The 24,846-nt window shown below is 48.4% G+C and overlaps 2 protein-coding genes across 15 annotated transcripts in view; one reads left to right on the forward strand and one right to left on the reverse strand.

The window, feature by feature from the left end:
* SNRNP25 (small nuclear ribonucleoprotein U11/U12 subunit 25) overlaps positions 1-24,846 on the forward strand; it is a 69,685-nt gene that overhangs the window by 41,508 nt on the left and 3,331 nt on the right. The window lies entirely within an intron of this gene.
* The window catches only part of RHBDF1 (rhomboid 5 homolog 1), a 207,345-nt gene that overhangs the window by 26,649 nt on the left and 155,850 nt on the right, over positions 1-24,846 (reverse strand). For all 14 annotated transcript variants that reach the window (XM_090024290.1, XM_090024288.1, XM_090024287.1 and 11 more), the window contains 8 exons: positions 24,475-24,726; positions 23,566-23,677; positions 11,661-11,735; positions 10,634-10,795; positions 10,176-10,276; positions 8,951-9,014; positions 7,142-7,236; positions 3,837-3,912 (listed from right to left, as the gene is read on the reverse strand). In XM_090024290.1, coding sequence (XP_089880416.1) covers positions 3,837-3,912; positions 7,142-7,236; positions 8,951-9,014; positions 10,176-10,276; positions 10,634-10,795; positions 11,661-11,735; positions 23,566-23,677; positions 24,475-24,726 — 937 coding nt within the window. The remainder of the gene's footprint in view (positions 1-3,836; positions 3,913-7,141; positions 7,237-8,950; positions 9,015-10,175; positions 10,277-10,633; positions 10,796-11,660; positions 11,736-23,565; positions 23,678-24,474; positions 24,727-24,846) is intronic.

Consider the following 24,846-nt stretch of genomic DNA (forward strand, 5'->3'; position numbering starts at 1 on the left):
AACCACCAGAGCTTAACTGCAGCTCAGAGGTTAAGGCAAGAGCTAGAGGCAGATTAAGGTTATTTGCGTAAATCTGATATCTTTTATTAGACCAACTAATAAAACTCCTGGAGTCCTTGCATCCCTCCCTCTTAGCAAGCTTTTGGGTTTAAAAACCTGTCATCAGACTGAGGAAACATCTGCAGTTGGTGTGCACTCTTCCTGGATGGAATGAATAGTAAAGAAGCCAGAGGCGGGTATACATATAAGAAAGGCAGTCAGGGAAGATGTAAATTGAGGAGTCAGTGGGTGAGAGAACCAGTGGGTGAGAGTCAGTGGGTTTTGTCAAATCAATCCTTAAACCGCTTGTCACCCAAAGAGTGAGTTTTGTCTAACACACTACAGACTTTCTATGAACACTTAAAAACATAGACCACCTTCCCAGCAAAACCTCCTAGCCAGCATGGATGTTACCAGCTTATATACCAACATCCCACAGTAGGATGGCATCCAAGCCTGCCTCACATACCTACAAGAGCAAGATGACAACTCCAAGTACAGACCCAAAGATATTACTGACCTTAAACACTTCTTCCTCACACATAATTTCACTTCCAATAACCAACACTTCCTCCAGACCGTGGGCACAGCTATGGGCATCAAAATGGCTCCACAGTATGCCAACCATTTTATTAGTCACCTGGAAGAAGAATTTCTGAAAGACTGCACCATCAATCCTTTGCTATACTTAAGATATATCAATGGCATCTTCATCATTTGGACAAAAACCTGCAATCTCTGATTCAGTTCCATCAGAAAGTCAACAATCATCACTCCTCCACCCGACTATTTCTTGAGTACTCCAGCCCCAACATCTCCTTTTTAGACACAGTGATCAGCATCCAGAATGGTCAAATACAGACCATGTTATACAAGAAACCCACAGACCACCATACGTATCTGCACAGAACCAGCAATCACCCTAAACATACCAAGAAACCTGTTATATGTAGCCAAGCCCAAAGATATCTGTGAATTTCTGCTGAGGAGAACATCTGGGATTGCCACCTCACAAATCTTAAAAAAGCTTTCCCTCAACAAAGACACTCCTCCAGAGAGAAAGATCACACATTTGAAAGAGCTACCTGGATACCATGTGAAGAACTGCTGAAACACAGAAGGAAAACCCCCATGAATCGCACACCACTGTTTATGACATATCACCCCTCCCTTGAACCTATATGGAAAATCCTCAAACAAACACAACCCATACTAGAAGGAGACCCAATTCTTAAAGAGAACTTCCCAGAACCACCCATCCTACCCTTCAAACAAGCATTGAACCTCACTAACCTCATCACCAGAAGCAAACTTCCTACGGCCCAAAACACACCCAATGGATCCAGACGGTGCTATGACAAGAAGTGCAAAACCTGCCAACCGCCCCCAACAATTGACTTTTATTAGCAAATGTTTAGGACTGGGAATCCAAAAAGAGATGACAAAGCTGGTAGGGAAATACAGCTTGCCCGAGTGAGGGACTAACAATAGAGGGATGGGGGTGAGGAGGGGAACGCAACTAGGTTAGAGGAGATACTACACCCCACAACAGAACCACCAGCATTCCAGCTGCACCTTGACAAATGTTATATATTTCATCCAGTGCACCAAATGCCCTGATGGAAATTATGTAGGAGAGACCAAACAACAACTGTGCACCAGAATGAATGCACACCAGAAATCTATCAAAGACAAGAACACTCAGTTATCTGTGGGGCACATTTCTCCCACTCTGTCCCCAGTCTCTCTGTTCTAATTCTTGAAAGGAATTGACAAATCACTTTTCACAGATGAGCCTATGAACTTCATTTCATCAGCCTCCTGGATACAAAAAATAAAATAAAATCATGGACTAAATATACACATTGGATTTATGACACATTATAACTTGCCTGACATCTGACTCCCCAGATAGCTCTCCACTATTTACCTGCTACATTTATGCCTCTCCTCCCCACACAAAGCCCGTCTCTCACCCACTGACTCCTCCATTTATATCTTCCCTGAATGCCTTTTTTGCATGCAGACCAACCTCTGGCTTCTTTACTATTCATTCCATCCAGGAAGATCACACACCATCTGCAGATGCTTCCTCAGCCTGACAAAAGGTTTTTAAACCCAAAAGCTTTCTAAGAAAAATGTTTTCAACTATTTAAGCTGGTCTAATAAAAGATATCAGACTCACCCAAAGAACCTTGCCTGCCTGGTCTATGTCCTTAGACCAACACGGCTACAACCTATACTCCCCAGATACATAGGTACACAGACACAGGCGCATGCACTCAACTCTCACTCTCTGCACATGGACACAGACACCCCTCCCCCCCCACACACACAGTCCAACACAAACAGCTGAGCTGGGCTGGGCTGGGCCGGGCTGGGCTGGGAGTGCTGCGCCATGTCTCTACAGGTGGGCGGAGGACATGGAGGGGTAGCTCAGCTGTGGGTGCGCTTGGGCTAAGATGAATTTTGGGGAGCTATAGCCCCAAAGGCCCTCTCAGTGCTGCTGCCCACCAAGGTGCAGTGCGACACAGTGCTCCTGGCCCAGCTGGGCTGGCCCAGCCCCAACTGGTCCCCCTGCCAGGTAGGGCCTGGCTCTCCCAGCCCAGTTCAGCCTCCTCCTCTCCAGACATGGTGCCACCTGGCCCAACCCGCTCCCCCAGCTGCAGAGCAGCTGTTCTGGCCCAATCCCAACCCCAGCTCTGTCCTGCCCTCCCCCCGGCCCCACTGGAGGACGAGGGACCCTGCTTCCAGCTCCCAGGGAAGCAAATGTGAAAGCTGCAATTTTAAACGTGGTACCAAAAATGGGGGCGTTTAAAATTGTGGCTTTCACTTCCCTGCTGATGAGGATCCTGGGGCCACAAATTGGTAGGGACCCCTGGACTCATGCCCAGTTGGCCTGTTCTTTAATCCGCCTATGGCAGGAGCGCTGCTGCCAGGAGCTCCTCTCTCTGCTGCTCCTGGGGCTAGACTGCCAGACCTGCTTGCTCAGGCTCTGGGCTGTATGGCTCAAGCCCAACCTCTTTTTGGCCAGGTGTCTCCTTAATGGGCCCCTGCCCCACCTGCAAGCTGCTTCTTCCTCAGCCTCTCTCCTCTTAAAGTGACAGGTGCATCAAGTGCCGTGTCACACTGGGCTGTGCCAATGCTTCTGCTGGGATAAAAAAACCAGTGGTTCCTAGCTAGAGTCTTGCCCCCCTGTCAGGATTACCACATTTGGGATCAGGAAGAAATTTTTGTAGGGATTTTGGGCCTTTTGTTTTCTGCTGCAATGGGGGGTATGGTTTGGATTTCTTGAGCACATTTTAAAAATGGGTGCAGTGGCTTTCATCCATTGCTTTACCAAGGTGGTTTGGGTATCTTTGGGTAATATATTTTGTAGTTGTGCAATGGGATTGACTTGTATAGTTAGGAGGTCCCTTCCAGCTATGATCCTGTGATTCCCATCCCACACTTAATCCTAGCATGCTGTGGTCCCCTGACACTGGAATTCCACCTACAGCATGAATCCTACACTGACTTTCAGAGAAGAATGAGTGTTGCTATCTCTAGCTTACCTGCTGGTGGTTCAGTGCCCTTCGTGATGCCACCAGCACTCAAATGAAAGCAGGCAGAGCATTAATTCATGCAGCCCTAAACCCTGCACAGGCAGGGTTCCTCACAGGCTGGCAGCACAAGTGAAGAAGAAAAACTGTAAACCTTCGCAGATCCTGCCCAGCCACTTGGAAAGGATCGGGGATGGAGAAGGGTGGAGCGGAGAGGACAGACCTGAGTACCTGCTTTAGTGGCTCTGATCATACCTGGGAGCAGAGTGTTGCCTCTTCATGGAAATACCCCTTCATAAAGTCACAATATTCCCGGGATGTTATTTCACACCTGAAAAAAGAGAGAAAGTAGCAAAAGTCAGCTGTGCTGAAAGAAGCATCTTGTATCCTAAAAGGATCACCCACTCGAAAAACCTTTTAAATTACCCTAAAATTAGCCAAACCATGACAGAAATAACCCTGGGGGAAGCAGGTAATATTCTGGACTGTTTCATTTTTGCAATGTTCTATGTTCATGACAAGGAAACAGGCACTCCTCCTAGCATCCCACAATGTGTGCTCTTCCACTCCCCAAAGGGGAGTCAGGTAGACTATCAGTGAGCACTCTGTGCTTCCACCTCCACAATGCCACCACTGGAACTGGGAAACTCAGTGTCAGCAGCTCATAGGGTGCTCTCCACCACTTTTGGGACTTCAGCCTCCAGTGTTGCTGCACTGATACAAAGCTCTAGCTTTTACAGAATTTACCTGGGTACAAACTCCCTTCTATTGCTGTAAGTCATATCTACACTAAGGGATGGCACTACTGAAGTTCAGGCACAGAACATAAGGAATTCATTTCTCCAGGGATTGTATTCTCATTCTGTATGACCCACAGCAGTAGGAATGCACTTCCTGCAGGAACTAAAATCCTAGTCACCAGTATACAAGCTGAAAGAGCAGCAGATAGGTCTGCCACAATTTTAGGTGCATCTCAAGCTGGGTACTACAAGGTCAATGGCAGGGTTTTCTTATACCAGATGCATCCTGAAGCTTAGACTTTCTAGCATTTTCTACACCAGGTTGTGGCCTGGCCCATCCTTTGGATCCTAAAGCACCAGCTTCCTGAGCAGAGCTGGTGTACACATAGACTGAAAAGTTTCCTAAGACTGCAAATGCAAGGGCTGGAACATAGATTGGTTGCAACTGTGTATGCCTGTGTGTTTCAGAGAAGAAAGCTAGCATAAAAACCAGCCGACAGCAAGAAAAACAATGGTGAACATGACAATGAGAGAGAAGAGATTGAACTCTTTGGTGCATCAATAGGGTTTTTTCATACCAGAACGAACCTGGTAAGACCCCAATATTGGCTAAACACTTGGATCAAGTGGCAGCAACATCATGAACATACATTATGGCCATGAGTGATTATCTGTTATTATCTAATTTCTGCTGACAACTCCTCCTGAAGGATCTGCAAAGCTGGTGACCAACCTGGGTATGCAAGGTAAGAAGAATGGCAGTGGTCAGTAGGGCTGTGCAAAGTTTTGGTTGGTGATTCGATTTGGAGGAGATTCAGCTCAATTCTCTGAATCCAAATCGAATCAGGAGACCCATTAATCTCTCCGATTCAAATCGGAAGCCTCTGGTTCTATTCAGAGAGATTCGGAAAGTTTTTAGAATTTGGACATAGACACACCTTTATATGTTTTTTCTACATACCTCAAGGTACCAGGTAGCTTGTGAATGCTGAGATGGTAGGGGCGGATGAAGCGTCCCATGGAAGCACGTGTGGGTCCCCAGCGTGCTCAGCGGTGGACCCGGAAGTGGATCAGAAGCACTTCCAGTTCACTTCTGGGTCCACTGTGGAGTGCATAGGGAACCCCCTTCTCCCCCCGGCTCAGCAACTGGTGCATCCTTGTCTGGGGGGAGAGGGGGGGAGGGAGGGCTGGAGTCCCTCCATGGCTGATCACTGAGCTGGGGGGATTCTCCTGCATGCTGCTTTTGGGTCTGCCACTGAGCACGCAGGGGTCCCCCCTATGCTCCTGTGGGATGCTCCATCTGCCCCACCATTTCAGTGTTCATGAGCCACGTCTGGTACCTTGAGGTATGTAGAAAAAACATATAAAGCTATGTGTATGGCCAAATTGCCGATTCTCCAAATCAGAATTGAATCTTCAGATTCGGATTCAGCCGAATCGAATCTGGACAGCGATCCGAATTAGCAAATCAAATCACTGTCCCCCGAATAAGGCCTAATCTGAATCCAAATCAAATACAGCCCACTTCACATACCCCTAGTGGCCAGCATTCTTCTGGCTAGGCAGGACAGGCACTACACTGACTGCAGCATCGAGTATGTCTCCTCCTAAGAAATCCCAACATGACTGGAACAGAATCCATGCTAGTAAAGAAACCAGTCCTCCAGTCCTCTCCATTACTTCAGCTTATTCCTCTACTTAATGTCTTGTCTGTCCAAAATTGTGCTTGCATTTGGAGGCATTGGCTTCTGGTGTACCCCTCAGTTACCCAAGACATGCAATCATGGAGACTTACAAAACTCTGTCCTCCCAGTTCCCTATACACTACTTGGTATCATCTGTTCTGTTGTCTGCATCTGGCATGATCTCCCAGTTAGGGACAAGTGCCTTCCAACTACTTTCAGATCTCTTCTGCACAATAGGTGTGTTTATATGAGATGCTACTGTGCAGTGATTACTGCGCATTAGCGCCAGCAAATCCCCTTTTAGTGACACTACTGTGCAGTAGCCAAATAACACTGCACAGTAGCGTATTAGCATTGCTGGTGCTGTGATATGCTACTGCACAGTATTATTTGGCTACCGCACTGTTAGTGTCTTGTGTAGACATGCCCATTGCCATCTCCTTTTCTGTCTCTGAGCAATCCTTACACTTCCCTCACCTGAACTGTGTTTTTTTTTTTGTCAATATCTTCTGTACTTTAATCCATTCTTAAACCGTTGTTTCCTACACAGGAAATGTCTTAGTCTATGCCGGGTCTTCCCAGGCCAATACTGTGCTCAGCAGGGTATAGGGCTTCTACACCTACATAGAGCATTGCTGAAAATCCTCAGACAGGGCTCATCGAACAAGTCAGGTTTCAAGTTCTCACATGGGAAATATATTTATTTATTTAAAAGCATGTTCTTGTGATTTAAAATGCAGTCCAGTTTATGTAAGTTGCTCCATAATCCCAAAATGGCTGTAGTACTCATGCATGCATTCTGCTGTGGTCTACAGATGCTGTATAGGAGCTGCAAAATACACACTGTAAGAGTTGCTACACTCCAAGTTGTCCCATTGCCCAGATTGGAGCCTTTGTCCTTCTTTCTTCCCACACAGCATGAGGTCAGGGCCTAGCTCTTGGGATGCAGGAGTTTGATGTTGTTCCTTTGGTATGATTTCTTTTTTACTGTCCTGGGCTGTGCATCTAAAAGGAGAACCTACACCCCAAGAAGGAAGGCAAGCCCTTTGTATTGCATATTGCCATCCAATACAGGAATCATTCCCAAAAATCTCTTCCCCAAAACCTTTCTGGATAGGCAAGTGGGCTCTATTACCTTCCTTTGGTCCCAATGCAGCAGGGCCTGCCTGTGATAACGCAGTCCATGTGAAGGTGGTTGGTGTAATTCCCTGCGCTGTTCTTAGTGCAGATCTGGATAATGACAAACAGAATTGGATGGATGCAGGAACATAACTGCAACATGATGGAGGGTAGTAAGTGCCCCAGGAATTCTCTTCATCCCTCTGTGATGAGAGAGAGAATGCAATTCTAGCCCTCTGTCACCTAGGCTGGGTAGTGGAGAACGGCAGACATGGTTCAGTGGATACATTCCCTTGCCCAGGGTGAGCAAGACTCAAGAGTTATCTGGATACTGTGCTATGACCATGGTCTGAGTCACTATTGTTCGTGAACAAGGTGCTGGAGAGAACTAAGCAGGGGTGCAACTGTAGGCAGGACCAGGATCTCCTGTAAGCAGGTGCCACAATCAACTCCCTTTCTGAGCTGGGCTCAGACAAGCAATGCTAGAATACCAGACTCTGCTTCCAGCCTGAGAGAAGCAGCCATCATTTTGGCAGGCTGTTCTTATCTGCTGCTGACAGCAGTCCCAGAATATAAGCAACTGCCTCTGTTGGGAGTACAGTCTTTCAGGAAGCAAGCACCCTCTCTGCCAAAATGGAGGTCCACTGAGGCCCTTCAGAGAATCAGGTTAAAACTGAGAATAAAGAAAAGCTTAAAGTGAGACTTTCTGAGTAGCAATAGCACTGCTAGTCCCAAACAGATAGTGAAGTGCAGAGGGTTGTGTTCAGGATTTTACAGAGGGAAGTCGACACAAAACCCACCTATGCTGACACACATGTCTGCAAAATCTCCAAGCAGCTGGAGGACATCTCAGCCAACCTTTCTAGATGACACTGGCTACCATTATCACTCTATGCTGGGTTCCCCTCAAAACAGTTGGCAGGGAAAGTTTCTGGTTTGGCATCTAACTCAAGTTAAGGGTACTACTAGTATTCTCTTTAGCCCTAAGAGCCTTCTCCACTGTGATTATTCAGTGTACTTTAGATGACATCTATGCTGTCAGCAGCTAGACTGTGCTCAGAGCTCTGAACTGCAGAAGGCTTTGTATCTCTACAGTCCTCCATAGGTGGCAGCTGACAGGAGTCTGAACAAATGCAATGACTGAGAGCCTATGTTAGATGGCAACTCCTTCCCCTAGCCATGAAGCTATACATCTCCAAAGTACCAAAATTAGATCAAGATCTTGGCTCATCAGTCACTGTTCAAATCCTATCTCAAGTAGAGCCTCCAGCCTACTTCAAATGTGCTCTAAGCGTCCTTCCCCTGGTGCTGGCTGCAGACCATCAGAGCAACCAAAGCCACCTGTGCTCCACAGTCAGTTGTCCCCAGTAATTTCCCCAAGCCAGTCATCCTGTCATATTCTTTGTCACCTAAGGATCCTAAGACTGGGAGGAGAGCCAAAGGTCATTGTGCTATAGGTTGATTCAGGTAGGGTACTGCTAAATTCTCTCCATGACTCCACTAGTGGACAAAGAGGGAGAAGAGCTAGGCAGGGCTTCTCAGGAAGACAAACCCATGTCAGCCAGAAGCCACTCTGAAACATACTCTTTCCCTATACAAGGCACTGATTTCTGCCTGGACGCAAAGCTAGAGTCAGATCACCACTTCAGGGATGATGAACACTCTGCAAATCATCTGTGTAGTGATAAGGTAGAAATGGCTAGACTCAGCTAGTCCCCGGCATTACTATTTTCTTCACTGAAAGGAGCCAGGAAACTGTGTGGTTGGAGTGGTCAGACAGTCTGTGTTTGTTACAGTACAAACCTGTGACACTTTTAATGCTCACCGGCCATTTTGTGATGTCATCTGGCCATTCATGTGGCTCCATGGAGGCTGGCTGCTCACAAACCCTGCAGCGACAAAACAGTAATCAGTCACCTGGAAAAAACACCAATGGCAGCTGCAGTTATAACCAGGAGTGGAGGGCCCAGAGCATCATGGAGTCCACAGAGAGAGAACTGCTTTTTCCCATGAGCCAAGGCACCACTCTGACACAGTTCTCAGGATTTCCTTGGGGCTTGTGTGAATTGTGAGACCACTGGGGACAGGTTAGGCTGAGATTGCTAATGATCAGGCTGTCAAATGTGCCATTTAGAGCACTTGCACACCAGCGACCAATGCCTGCATTTGAAAGCATGCACTGTGGTGTCATGACGCCAGGCAGATAGAAAGGCTGATGCTTAAGGGGAACACAGCAACTGTCCTGAAGTACTAGCTGATTCCGCTAAAACAAGATCCTGGACTTTTGCTGAGCAGAATGCTCAGTGGTAGCTATCTGATGCAAAAATCTGTCTTGGTCCTGTAGCTAGCCTAATAGCTTCCAGACTCTTATCCACATAAAATAAACCACCTATAACCTCTCCAGCTGCCAACATTCTCCCAATCCTCCTTTCCCTTTGGCCCAATCTCATGTGGGATTCACAGAAATCCAAGTGGCCCAGAAGATTATGTGGCTTCAAATGAAGCCAGGATGGATGGCAAATAGCAAGCTGGCCATGTGGCTCCCATGACCTCCAGATTTCTGTAGTATCAATCATAAATAATAGTGGCCCAGCAGCACCAAACACAGGAACTAATAAACACCTGAAAAGGAAATTCCCAACAAAGAGAACTGCATAGACAAGTGAGAAGCAATGTAAGAATGGATATGGTAGTGAGGAAAGGAGGGTATGATATCCAGGACAGGTCAGTGAATGTTGAGGGATGAGGATGAGGTGCAGTAGGGTGGATTCTATTAGTTTGCAGCTAGACACAAAGGAGCCACATGTCTGGGTACTGCTAGGACAAAGCTGAATGGGAGCAAAAACAGAAGTGAAAACAGCTACTGAAATGAGCAGCACTATTCATTTCTCTGCCTCAGTCTTGTTCCCATGAGTAATCTGGCTGTGCCCTGATCTGTGCATGGAACCTAGGGCCCCCCACTCCTCCCTGACTCTTTCCACAGCCACAGCAGACCCTTGTGCTGAGCAGGCACAGAGAATCTGGAGTAGGGTTCAGCTGGGGAGTCCTACCTGGGATCTTGATGGCAAACAGATCCAAATTGCCTCTTGCTTCCTGCCAGTGTTGGTGTGCTGGGGTGATAAGGCCATTTCACCCACACAGCCAGAGTTGACTGAAGATGAGAGAGAAGCAAAGTCACCACATGGCCCAATATGGAAGAGACATTCATAGAAATAATCCAAGAGGTGTGTGTTGTGGAGGGAGTGGGGAGGAGTGTCACTGAACTGATCAGAGAAACCAGGTCATGGAGAGGATTAAACTGAGCTGAGGGATCACTCCCCTGAGAGAAGATTCTTGAGGGTTGAAGGGGACATCACCAACCAGGCAGGAGGGTTGGGGGCATCACAGCACCGGACAGGCAAAGACAGCAAGGTAATGGTCACATTAGCTAGGTATGGGGTTGCAGTGGAGTAGAACAAGGGTCTAATGGGCAGACAGCTACTCATGAGACTGAGTGGCTGACACTCACAGAGCACTCCTCCTCTGAGGTCTGCACACAGCCTGACTTGTCATTGCGCACACAGCAGGCTGAGCGCTTCTCTTTCTCCCGCTTGGCACTGATGAAATTGTGCACCTGCTGGTCTTGCCTCATGCATGGTGAAAACTTCGCCCCAAGATGGATGAGGGCCTCCTGGGAAAGAGATGGGAATGAAAGCTCAGCTGAGTAACAGGCAGCAAGCACAAGGGGTAAGCAGAATCTAGAGGACAGGGAGCAGGGAGAGGCTGAGTAGCAAAAGATCTGAGGGCAGAGAGGGACTGAGCAGCAAAGAGGTAGGTGAAAGTAGAGAGACTGAGCAACAAGAAATCAAAAAGGGGTTGGGCAGCAAGATCGGCCATTTCAGAGGGTCTGTGGCAGGGTGGCCCAAACAAAAAGAATCTCCTCCGCTTCTGAGAAGTGATACCAAATACTTGTTTTTGGCTTCTCCGTACAAAAAAGGTCTTCCTACTCCCATGCCAGATTCCGCCCCCCGCTCCCTGCCCCTGTCATTGGACTGGTCTTGGGCTTCCTCCATTGAGAGATTTCCCTAACAGTTGCCTCTGTTACACTGGTCCCTAATAAGTTTGGCTTGGTGTGACTTGTGCTCCATAACAGTGGAGCCAAACTAGCACTGGGTCATTTCCAAGGGAGCCTTGGAAGTAGCTTTGTGCAGTAGCCTAGTCATGTAGCCTCTATTCAAGGTGCAAGAGAAAAGAGGCCGGCCAAGACAGAAGAGGCCAGACTTCATCTTAGTCATATTACAGGGCTGCCGTTCTGATGGGCTTGGGTGAATTGAGGCCCAAGAGGAAACCTCACTGTGAAAGGAGCTGTGAAGCTTAAACCACCAATCATGGAACCTGGAGCACCACTGGGCATGACCTGGTTAGCCAGGCCACGACAGCAGGGTTATTCTGCCATACATAGTAAAAATGGGACTGCCTCACTCCTCCTGGAAGGTATGGCTATGCTATCTGCCCCAGACAGACAAAGGAGCGCACTCCAAGCTGATAGGACTCACCGAGCTGGGGCCAATCCAGAAATTTTCTTGTTGAACATATTTGACATTTTCATAAACCCCCCTGTTTCTCAAGACCTGTAAAGCAAAAAAACAACAGCTCTGTGGGTGTCCTAAACCAGAATGACAGCCAGAGGCACAGCAGCAAAGTAGGATATCAGAAAAAACTTCACTATTAGAATGGTGAGGCAGTGGAATGGACTTAGGAAGTTTTGGAATCTCCATCATGGCGGTGTTCTAGAAATGGCTGGACAAATATTGATCAGGGATGACCTAGGACAGGAGTAAGCAAAATATGGCCCACAGGCTGGATGCAGCCCACTGAGCTATTTTGTCTGGCCTGCAGTAGGTCCCACAGTTCTGCCAGCCCAGGCTCAGGGGGCAGCCCAGGCCTTGGTACATACAGCCAGTCCCACCACCCACACATATACAGTGGACCTGGGGTGGCACAGTGACAGGTTGACTCCATTTCCCAGCAACCCCAGATGCAGCAGCTCCTTCCGGCTGCCACAGCTGCCGGACCCAGCTGTGCTGCCTGGGCACCCTGGCCTATCCGCTTTACACCCACCGCCAAGGGCAGGACTCGTGGAGGCAGAGTGCTCAGCCAGGTGGCTGGGATAGGGCTGCAAGTAAGTGGGGAGCAGCGTCCAGGAGCAAGATGGTTAGGTGGGGTTGGGGAGATCCTCAGATTGTGGGACAGTGACAGCACAGGGCCAGGGCCAGGGCAGAGATACTATCTGCTCCCCACATGGCCCTGCAATGGGCACAGGTTCTGCAGGCAGGGGTGTGCAAGGAGCAGGTCGTGGCTCTGCTTCAGCCTCATGCTGTCACTGCCCCAAGAACTCAGCCCCAGATGCAGCTCCCCACCTGCCTGGCCACATGTCCTACCTGTGTGGCTTCCAGTGAGTCTCCATGAAAACCTTGGGATCATGGGGCAGAGGCAGTGTGGGGCCAGGGCCAAGGCAGAGCCCCAGTTCTGCAAGCAGGGATGTGTGGGGAGCATATCGTGGCTCTGCCGCAGTCCCAGTCCTGGCTGGGCCCCGAAAGGTCACTGCCCCACAATCCCAGCATTTTCATGGAGACTGGTCGGGAGCCATGTGAGTAGGGCACACGGCCAGGTGGGCAGAGTGCTGCATCTGAGGCTGGGATCTTGGGGTGGTGAGAGTATGGGGCAGAGCCACAATCCACTTCTTGCGTACCCCTGCCCACGGAACCAGTGCCTGTCACAGGGGCACGTGGGCAGTGAATCACAGCTCTGCCCCAGCTCCAGCCCTGTGCTGTCACCACCTCATGACCCCACCACATGATCCCAGCCTCACCCACTGTCCCATTCCCAGACACTGTTTCCCCTCCCCTGCCTGCCTCCCCACCCTATATAGGGAGTTTTAGTAAGCTGCTGGAATTGCCCACCCCTGATGCAGGAGTAGCTATGCTTATGTTCTGCTATGGGCATCTCCCTTCTGGTCTTTGATGGTTGCCACCCGGGGCTGGAAGGAATATTTTTCCCTTTCTGCATCAGGGTTTGTTTTCCTTCACCTTTCTCAGAAGCCTTGGAGATTGACTACAATCAAACTGCATCCCAGTTTTGTCTGGGATGTACCAATGCCCCTGCTGGAGGTTCCTGGCTAGTGTGTCTTGCCCCTCTGCTCAGGGTCAGACCAATCACCGTATTCAGGATCAGGAAGGAATTTTACTCCATGGTCAGATTGGTACAGGCTGGGTTTTCTCTTTCCTCTGTAATGAGAGCATAGCCTTCCTCCTTAGCTCTTTGAGTATATTTTAACAATCCTCACAGAAGCAGGACATTGGCCCCCATTATCTCCCTGCAGCAGGTTAGGATGGCATACCTTGCGGCTGTGTCAGGCAATTATTTCAGCTGGAGGGTTGCTTACTGAATTTTGGCAAACTGCCGAGGGCCATAAAGGTAGCCCTGTCTCTTGACAGGTGCCCCCCCAGGCAGCCATTTTGGAACCCACCCCTAACCTTTGACACCAGAAGTCCCTCTCCTTGCCCCTGGAAGTACTTCTTTCAGCAAGGGAGTTGCCATTTTTGGAACCATAAAAAAACCAAATTATATTCTAAAAATCAAATATCTACTACAACATACATTCACTAGATTTCAAAAAATATTTTTGTCCTGACTTACATGTGTTTGTATAGTGTACATAGAGGTAATAGCTTAAATACAATAGCTTTAAATGAAGTCTTTCTTTGGTATATTGTGAGAGAGGTTGGGGGGGGTATGGGTGGGTGGGTACAAGGTTTGTAGGGGGCTGTGTGTGTGTGTATGCGTGTATGTGGGGTGTGGGGGAGAGTGTGTGTGTGTAGGGGGGTTGTGGTGGGTAGATAGGTCTGGGGGGGTGTGGGTGGGTATGAGGTTTGGGGGGTGGATAGTTACGGGGGGGTGGGTGTGTGTATATGTGGGGTGGGGGAGCATGTGGGTGTGTGTGTGGTCTTACTTTTGACTCATTCACGAGCCTGTACAGGCATTATCCCTCTTGACCTTAGCTCACTTGCTCTAGCTCAGCTCCTCAGTCTCTCTTCTCTGGTCATGCCTGGCTCAGCCTGCTCTGCCCTCTCAGCCTCAGCCTCCCTCATGAGGTATGACGGTTGGCCTTCTAAGCTTTAATGACGGCACTGGCCCCGGGGCACCCACACACCACTTCCCCCCTCTGTTTCCCACACCCGCCTGCCACTCCAGTAGTGGGTGGTTCCTGGCTGGCTCCTGCTGCACCATGCGGTCCCAGCTATGCACCTGGGAACTGTGTGGTGTCCTGGCCAGCACAGCACTGCACTGCATGGAGCCAGCTGGCAGTCGTGGGGGTCAGGCCAGCTTCTGCTGCACTGGCAGGAAGAGGGGGGAGCTGGCCTGGCTCCATAGAGCCCCTACCAGCCCAGGCTCCACACTCCTGCCATGCTGCCTTGGGCACCCACTGTTGTATGCCTCATGCTCCCACCCCACACTCCAGACCAACTTTCACTATGCTCCTGCCTGTCTACTCACTGCTACTCTTCCCCGCTCCCCACACACACCTGCTGCTGCAGCCACCACCAGTTCCCCACCTTCCCTCCACTGCCATTGCTTCTCCCTTTGCCTACCTCTGACTTTGCACTCTTGGGTGGACAGAGGTGGGGAACAGCTCCAGGATTGCCAGGCCAGAAGCCTCTGCTAGGCAGAGGCTTCTGGTTGGAGGTGTGGCAGAAGGCCATCTATTCCTCCCCAAAAACTCTGCTCTGTGACAATTTGGTTAAGATGGGCCCTGCTGAGGGTAGACAACTTACCCTATCTTTTTAGGTAAACTGAGCTGGATACATTTCTGAGGGAGGGGGGAAACCTGCTCCCTCTGCCTACATGACTAGCATCACATACCTGGGTGAGGGGCTTGGACTCCCTGGGGAACTAGGAACTGCCAGTCTGCCCAGCAATAAGTGGTGCATTTTAAATTGGTTGGCTGACAGCCAACAGGTGCTGGCCTCCATTGGACCAGGTAAATATGGTCACAAGGGCTATATAAGTTAAGGACTGCCCAGGAGGAGGAGGCAGCAGCCATGGGGAAGAGAGAGAGAGAGAGAGAGAGGGAGGGAGGGAGGGAGGGAGAGAGGGAGAGAGAGAGAGAGAGAGAGAGAGAGAGAGAGAGAGAGAGAGAGAGAGAGAGAGAGAGAGCTGAACCATCTGAAACTTGCTCTCTCTCTCTCAAAAGTCATGATCAAGGAACTGCCTGCCTCCAGAGGGAATCTCCACTTGCCTCTGGATGATACTTGTAAGTAAACTACCTGAGATCTAACTAGATATATAGCTTGCAGTAACTCAGATGCGTGATCAAAGGCTACCCAACCATGCCCATTTGCTCTACGGGATTTCTCTGATATTGCTCTACCCTGTACCCTATTGCAACCCTACCACTTGTAACCAATAAAGTTATCCTCTGTACCTAGTGTGAGAGACTTACTGGGTGTGGGTCTAGATTATGCCTTGGGGTCCCCTTGGTTAGGCTGACTAAGGGAGACCACTACTTGTGCTTCTGACTGAAAGAAGCACCCCCAAGTGCTTGAAGTGAGTCAAGTACCCTCGAGGGGTACTAGGCCTGTGTTTCCCAGGGTGCACAGAGCCAGAATAAAGCCCAGCCCTGGGTAGTGGCAGCTTTTACCCCAGGCTAGCGGCTGTGCTTCAGGAAGGGGGTTGGCCAGATGTGAGGTGCCCCCAGGGAGGCATTCAGAGCCTGGAAGGTGGTTGGGTGCAGTGAGGTGGGTGGCTCAATGCAGAAGCACCCCCTACTGGCCTGCCACAGGAGGCTGGGGGTGGGGAGGCTGGGGGTGAGGCTGAGGGTGGGGCACAGCCAGTTGGGCCTTGCTGTTGTTGACCTAGGATCCAGCCGCAGGCTTCTCCTGGGTCCTGACGCCGCTGGTGCCTCATCAGTTTAGATGGGCAGCCAGGGACAGATAATAATTAGCTTATACATGTTTTAGGGGCCCTGAGGGCCAGATAGAATGTCCTGGTGGGCCAGATCAGGCCCACAGACTTTATTTTGCCGATCCCTGGGTTAGACCATAGATTTATATAGGATGGTTTAGATAGGGATGATCCTGCCTTTGGCCAGGGGTTGGACTAGATGACTTCTGAAAGTCCTTTCCAGCCCTACTTTTCTATGATTCTATGAAAGGAGTGGGGCAGTAGGAACAAGAAGCAGATCTGTCCACTAATTTGGAAGTATCAGAATTATGCAACCTCATGGGGCAATGGAAACCCTGCTAACAGGCACAAGATTCTTTTAGGCCAAAATTTTCCAAAGAGGTAAGCACCATTTCTCAAGGATTTCATTAAAAAAAGAGTTTGCCTGCTTCTAGCTGTTCTTATTGTGTGGAAAACTTTGAAAATATGATTTGAACATAACTTATGCTGAAATGTATGCCCAGGTTACAGGGTACTTAGAACCATAGAATCATAGAAAATTAGGGTTGGAAGGGACCTTAGGAAGTCATCTAATCCAATCCCCTGCTCGAAGCAGGACCATCCCCAACTAGATCATCCAGCCAAAGCTTTGTCTATATGGGTCTTAAAAACCTCCAAGGATGGAGATTCCACCATCTCCCTGGGTAACTTGTTCTAGTGTTTTACTACCTTCCTAGTAAGAACGCTTTTCCTAATATCTAATCTAAACTTCCCTTGCTGCAACTTAAGACCATTGCTCCTTATTTTGTCATCTGTCACCACTGAGAACAGTTTAGCTCCCTCCTCTTTGGAAGCTACCCTTCAGGTAGTTGAAAGCTGATATCAAGTCCCGCCCCCACAGTCTTTTCTTCTATAGACTAAATAAGTCCAGTTCCCTTGGCCTCTTCTCATAAGTCATGTGCTCCAGCCCCATAACTATTTTCATTGTCCTCTGCTGGACTCTCTCCAGTTTGCCTACATCCTTTTTCTAAATAAGCCTTGCCTGCCCTTCCAGGGCTCCAGGTTGAACTGCTAGGACAACTTAATAAGGAATACCTTCCCTCTGGCAGGTATTCAAGCCATCCCTTTGGGTTAATATAAAACAGGGCCACCTGCCCATATAATTAAGCCCTTTTCTATTCCAGGTACCTCTCCTTGTTCTCTGCATTACAGAGTTCCTTATTCAGAGCCAGTGTCAGTTCAGAAGTCCTGCTGCTCCACACTCCATAGCTCCCAGGAAAAGACTAACTGAACTGTGCAGGCTCTGGGCTTTTTTTATATAGCAAAGCCTGAGCCCTCTTTCAGTCACTTGAGAGTCCTTTGTGAGCTCCTCTTTGCAACCTGCAAGCAGCCTCTCAGGCTGCTTGCTCCCTTAAAGGAGCAGGCACATCCTAGAGCCCTGCTACAAAGGGGAATAATCACTTCCCTCAATCTGCTGGCAAAACTCTTACTAATGCAGCCCAGTATACCATTAGCCTTCTTAGTGAGAGATTTTCCAAATACCTAACCTAAACATCCCTTGTTGCAGCTTGAGAACATTGCTCCCTGTTCTGTCATTTGCTCCCTGTTCTGTCATTTGCCACCACTAAGATCAATCCTCCATCCTCTTTGGAATCACCCTTCAGGTAGCTGAAGGCTACTATTAAATCCCTCCTTAGTCTCCTCTTCTCCAAGCTAAATAAGTCCAATTCCCTCAGCCTTTCCACGTAAGTCATGTGTCCCAGTCCCCGAATCATTTTTGTTGCCCTCTGTTGTACTTTCTCCAATTTGCCTGCATCTTTTCTGTAGTGAGGGGCCCAAAACTGGACACAGTACTCTAGATGTGGCCTCACCAGTGCCAAATAGAGGGGAGAAATAATTTCTGGTTCTACTGGCAAGGCTCTTACTAATGCATCTCAGTATTACTAATGCTCAGTATACTAGCATTCTAGGTTAGGGGCTGACTGTCTCGGCAGCACAGAGGCAGAGAAGGATCTTGGAGTCAGGATTGACTCCAGGATAAATATGAGTCACCAATGCGACGAAGCAATAGGCAAAGCCAACCGCACCCTGTCATGCATCAACAGGGGCATCACTGACAGGTCCAGAGAGGTCTTGCTCCCCCTCTATGCGGCGCTGGTCAGGCCGCAGCTGGAGTACCGTGTCCAGTTCTGGGCGTTGCACTTCAAGAAGGACTTGGAGAACCTGGAGAGGGTCCAGAGGAGGCCACTCGTATGGTTGAGGGCCTCCGTGGCCAGCCCTATGAGGAGAGGCTGAGGGACCCGAATCTCTTCAGTCTCCTCAAAAGGAGGGGGGATCTTGTGGCTGCCTACAACCTTATCAGGGGCCACCAGCAGGGACTCGGGGAAAATCTGTTCACCAGGGCCCCCCTTGGACTCACCATGAACAATGGCCACAAGCTGAGGGAGGATAGGTTTAGGTTAGATATTAGGAAGAACTACTTCACGGTAAGGGTGGCCAGAGCCTGGAATAGGCTTCCCAGAGAGGTGGTGCTCTCACCTTCCCTGGAGATCTTCAAGAGGAGACTGGATAGGCACCTGGCTGGGGTCTTATGACCCCTGCCACCTCCAGTGCTCCTTCCTGCCCATGGCAGGGCGTCGGACTAGATAATCTAAGTCCCTTCCGACTCATTGATTCTCTGATTCTTCACAACAAGGGCACACTGCTGGCTCATATTCAGCTTATTGACCACTGTAACTCCCAGGTCCTTTTCTGCAGAGCTGCTGCTTAGTTGGTTGGTCCCCAGCCTGTACCAGTTCACGGGACTGTTCCATCCTATATGCAGGTCTTTGCACTTGTTTTTACTGAACATCATGAGATTTCTTTTGGTCTACTCTGTGAAGAAATCTCCCTCTCTCTGCCTCTCACTTGGATCATTTCAAGTGAACCCCATCTTCCTCTCTCTTGCTTTCTTTTTGGTTCAGGTTGGTCAACCAGGTGACCTGGCTGGACACATTTCTGAGGGGAGAGGGGAATATTCTCTTCCTTGAGCGGGCATTTTGAAAAGCCACAAGCAAAGTACCTCTAGGCAGCTGCCTGGATGATTCTCTGTAAGTAAAGACTAGAAATTAGCCAGGAGTTAGGATTTATGTCTAGGTCAGACACATTTTAGAAGGATTATTATGTCCAAGACTGTATAAGGCTCGGATTGATAATGTTTGCTCAAAGTGTATTCTGACACTACCTGCCCCCTCTACCCCTCTGATCAATAAAGGTATTGAGTTACAGCATGCCTTGCTGTGATATTGTGGAGGAGGGAGAGACCAGCCTTTGTGCTCCCAGTTTGGCCAGTAGAGCCTGTTTATGTTCTTTCAGCCCTACCTGAGATTTTCTTGGGATGTTTCATGCTGAAAGAGGCACCCATAAATATTACCTGTGGTCAAAGCAACTCCAAGGTTCACAGGGTCCGTGTGCCCCAAGCTGCACAGAGCCATAACAGAGACCAGTGCCTGGGTGGTGGCAGCATTACCCTAGGCTTATGGGTGTTCTTCAGGAAGTGAAGTGAGACAGCTGGCTGTAGGCTCCCTGAGGGAGACTCCTGAAGCAAGGTGTTTAGGTCTGGCACAGTTAGGCATGTGGCTCTGCATAGTAGCGCCCCCTACTGTGCCGCCATACAGGCCTCAAATTTGTAAAGTCTCTCTGAATCATATCCCTGTCCTCCAGTGTATCCACTACTCTCACCAGCCTGGTGTTATCTGCAAAGTTACTGAGGGTGCACTCCATCCCTTCTTCCAGCTCATTGATGAAGATATTGAACAAAATCAGTCTCCAGGATTGATCGCTGAGGCATTCCATTTGATACAGGCTGCCAATTAGCCATCGAGCCATTGACTCTGAGCCCAATGCTCCAGCCAGTTTTCTATCCACCTTACAGTCCATTCATCTAGCCTGTACTTCCTTAGCTTGCCTGCAAGAATGTTCTGGGAAACTGTATCAACAGCCTTGCTATAGTCGAGGTATAGCATGTCCACTGGTCTTCCCACATCCACAGAACCAGTCATCTCATCACAGAAGGCAATCAGGTTAGTCAGGCATGATTCACCCTTGGTGAATCCATGCTGATTGTTCCTAATCACATTCTTCTCCTCCAAGTGCTACAAGATGAATTCCTTGAGGATCTGCTTCATGACTTTTCCAAGGACTGAGGTGCGGTTAACCAGCCTGTAGTTCCCTGAATTCTCCCTTTCCCCTTTCTTAAAGATGGGCTTTACATTTGCCCTATTCCAGTTGTCTGGAACTTCTCCCAATTGCCAAGAGTTTTCAAAGATAATGGCCAGAAGCTTTGCAATCACAACAGCCAACTCCCTCAGCAACCTTGGGTGCATCCTGTCTGGCCCTATGAACTTGTACACATTCAGCTTATCTAAAAAATCCCTCACATGTTCTTTTACCTCTGCCTACTCACCTCCTCCCCAAACTGTGCTGCCAGGTGCAGTAGTCTGGCAGCAAACCTTATGTGTGAAGACTGAGGTGAAAAAGGCACTGAGTACTTTAGCCTTTTCCGCATCATCTGTCACTATGTTGTCTCCCGCATTTAGTAAAGAATCTACACTTTCCCCAATCTTTCTCTTGCTGCTAACATACTTGTAGAAACCTTTCTTGTTACCCTTCGTGTCCTTTGCTAGCTGCAACTCCAATTGCACTTTGGTCTTCCTGATTTCATACCTGCATGCCCAAGCAATACTCTTAGATTCCTCCCTAGTTATCTGTCCAAGTTTACACGTCTTATAAGTTTCCTTTTTGTGATTTAGTTTACTGAAGAGTTCCCTGCTAAGCTAAGCTGGTCTTTTGCCATACTTGCTAGTGTTACTGCACATCGGGGTGGTTTGTTTCTGTGCTTCCAGTAACGTTTCTTTAAAACACAACCAGCTCTCCTGGGCTCCTTTCCCCCTCAGACTGGTTTCCCAGGGAATCCTGCCCATCAGCTCTCTGAAGGAGTCAAAGTCTGCTTTTTTGAAGTCCAGGGTCTCTACATTGCTGCTCTCCTTCCTTCCTTTTGTTAGGATCCTGAACTCAAGCATCTTATCATTGCTGCTGCCCAAGTTGCCGCTACATTTCCCACCAATTCTTCTCTGTTTGTGAGCAGCAGGACAAGAAGAGCTTGTCCCCCAGTTGGCCTTTTCAACACTTGAACCACAAAATTGTCCCCAACACTCTCCAAAAATTCCTGGATTGCCTGTGCACTGCTGTATTTTCCTCCCAGCAGATGTCAGGGTAATTGAAGAGAACCAGGGCCTGTGATCAGAAAATTTCTGCTAGCTGTTTGAAGAAAGCCTCATCTACCACATTCTCTTGGTCTGGTGTTCTATAGCAGACATCAACCACAACATCACCCTTGTTGCTCCCCATTCTGACCCTAACTCACAGACTTTCAACAGACATATCTCCAGTTTCATACTGGAGCTTTGAGCAATCATACAGCTCTTTTAAAGAAAGTGTAACTCCTCCTCCTCTTCTACCCTGCCTGTCCTCCTTGAACAGTTTATACCCATCCATGACAGTGCTCCAGTCACGTGAGCTATTCTACCAGGTCTCTGTTATTCTAGTCATCTGTTATTCCAATTACAGTTCCATGACTGTGAGAGGACTTCCAATTTTTCCAGCTTGTTTTCCAGGCTCCATGCATTCATGTACAGACATCTGAGGTAACTAGACAATTGCCCTACTTTCTCAGGAAGCACAAAAAGGCCTCCCCAGCTGCCCCCTCCTTCTTGCACTTCCTCCAGGCCACGCACTTCCCCACTTACCTCAGGAATTTGTTCTCCATCCCCTAGTGAAACTAGTTTAAAGTCCTTCTCAGTAGGTTAGCAAGCCTGTCTCCTAAGGAGCTCTTCCCTTTCTTTGTCAGGTGGATCCTGTCTCTTCCTAGCAACCTTTCTTCTTGGAACAACACCCCATGTTCCAAGATGTCAAAGCCTTGCTAGCAACACCATCTGTGCAGCCATGCACTGATCTGCAGGATGCATCCACTCCTGCCTGGACCCTTCCCCTTGACAGGAAGGATCTAGAAGAACACAACCTGAGCCCCAGTCCCCTTCAGCATTGAACCCAGAGCCCTGTAGTCACTTTTGATCTGCTCAGGTTCTTCCCTGGAAGTATCCTTGGTGCCCACATGAATGAGCAGCATGGGGTAGTAGTATTTATACTGTAGCTCTGAGATATGAGCTACTCCTTTCATCTCATTGCATGCTGACTTCACTGTTTACTCTAAAATGGTGCTCTGAAAGTCAGTTTTGCCAACTGTCCACCCATAAAGCACATGGGAAAGAAGAGGAGGGACCATACTTCAAAGAGTGTCTCCTACAGTGTGTGCATATCTGTATTTACGAGGGGTATGAGGATATGGAGGCTGGGTAGCTGCATTAAAATAAGGAGGCTTTTGACAGCATGTGGTAGGCTGTAGGAAGGGCTGTCCCCGGGGGGGTGGGGGTGGGCATGAATTGGGGCAACTGCCCTGGGCCCTGTGCTTTGGAAGGCCCTGTGCAGCCAGGTGGGGTAGCTGTGGCCCCTCCTGCAGGGCCAACACTGCCGGCTTTGTGTCCAGCCACTCACCCCCCGCCTTCCCCCACCGCTGCTGCCTTCTTTGCATCCAGGCCCCGCACAGGTTGATTTGTCCCAGGCCCCACAGCCTGCTAGGACCATCTCTGGCTGTAGCACATAAATAAATGGATGGAGAGCGCAAATGATTTCTTTTTCCTGAAGAGGGAAAGTCAGTTTTCCAAGGTTTGTGCCATGTTTTTGCCTTCTGGGAGGAGCGAGATCATAGGGCTGATGCTCCAGCCATTACAGGGAGACTTGGTAAATGGCTTTCTCAGACTCTGTAATAAACTTTATACCCTGTTGTGAATGCCAGTTCCTAACGAGGGAGAGAGCGTAGTGCTAAAGGTGTTAAACGGGAAACACAAATGTGAAACGCAAGAGGAGAAAAACAAGCATGGCAAACCAAGCTTGCAAATCTAGTTCCTGAAACATTCTGATAACTGGGACCCAGTTCTAGCTTGGTCCTATACCAGGGATTTCATGCAAAGAATTAATTTCTTTGATACTGCCATGTAGTGCTATTCGAGCCAGCAGGCTGCAAGGAACCCTGCTTCTAAATGTGAATGTTACCAGGCAAGCTACACTAAGACAGATATTGATATTACCAGGAAGCATTCTACCTAATGAGGGCAAATGGCAGGAAGTCATATTTCACAATCAAGCCTTTCTGATGTGCTGGTAGTTTGCTGTCCCTGAAAATAAGTTTTCTTAGGAGATCTGGGAAGTTGCACATCTAACAGTGTGTAAGTGAAGGTGCATGTGTGTGTGGCTGCAAGTGTGAAAGTGTGTGCCTCCCCATGGGTTAGCAAATTTCTAGTTATTGGGATTTGGAAAGTGATACACTAATAAATGACACATTGTGACATGAAGTCAGAGGCCAAAGTAATAAACAGTTGCTGAGTATCAAACTTCAGGCAAATCACCAAAGGATTTACTTACTGAATCTACAGTTTCATGTTGAGAGAACCCCACAGGAGCAATGCCATAGATGCACACTGCCAGGATTGTGATAAGTGAATGAACAAAGGTGACCCAGTAGGTGAAGAAAGGCCTAGGGACAGGGAAAGAGAGAGAATCAGACCTAGGAATCCAATCATATTAATAATTTTATGGGATGACTTTCTTGAAAAACTAAGAGAAATACCTGCTGACACATACAAACATGGGTGGTGTTCATTTATGGTGCTCATTAGCACTGAGGATCAGGTACAAATTTAATCAGAACTGGGACAAGGCTGGTGGAAGTGATTTGGGAACCTGATAGCAGATTAGAACAGAGATTCAGTCCATTTTGTATTCACTTTTTATGAACATTTGTGTTGCACTGAAACAAACTTTCATAACAATACATGTCAGGCTGAAATTCAAACTTTTTCTGTAACTAAACAAATGTATTATGGAGAAGGGTAATGAGAAGAGTTTCCCAGCCTTCCCCAATCTAATTTATCTAATCTCAATTTATCTAATCAGACAGATGCGTCTGTGCAGAGGATCAGCACAGTCCACACTGGAAGAACTGCCAGGCTACCAAAGTGCCCAAGGGCTTCAGTATCCATGACAGGACTCTATTTTGGACTTCCTTTATTTAAAATATAAACAGAGAGAATTCCCAGTACAAAGAATAGATTTTACAGAGCAAGAGTGATGCACTCCATCCAGCAAAGGGTGGTAGTATTTACTTTGCTCCCATACATGTACTGGTGGGTACATATGTATGTGTGTGCATGCACATGCACAGACTTAAAAAGAGTTAGTCTGATTTATTCTACCCAGCAAGAGGTAGTGGCACTTGAATAATAACCAGTTTACTTTATGGAAGTTTAAAGGAAAGGGGTTGGCTGCTCTCACCTGTGGTCATCCATGTCTTCAATCTGCCGTTTCACGTAGCTGTCTATGCGCTTGCGATAGGTGCGGTTTGTCAGCTTGCCCACCATGCCCAGTCCATACGGTCTCTTTTCCTTAGCAAAGAGCTTCCTGACAGGGACAGTGATGCGCTGGCCACGTTTTTGTGGACTCACACTCACCACTTCTTGCCGTAAGCGAACTTTCGGCTGTTGCAGGGTCCCTTCCTTCTGCTTTCGCCAACCACGCTCCAGGGGACTAAAACATAAAATTGGGACAGCGATGCTTTCTTTCTCCAAAGTATGGCAAAAGGCAGAGGACAATGACTGTTCAATGTCTACTGGCATTGGTGGGGGGAAGGCAGACCCCAGAGGGCTC

Source organism: Crocodylus siamensis, chromosome 12 (assembly GCF_052110815.1).
Source record: "Crocodylus siamensis isolate JL-2025a chromosome 12, ASM5211081v1, whole genome shotgun sequence".
NCBI lineage: Eukaryota > Metazoa > Chordata > Crocodylia > Crocodylidae > Crocodylus > Crocodylus siamensis.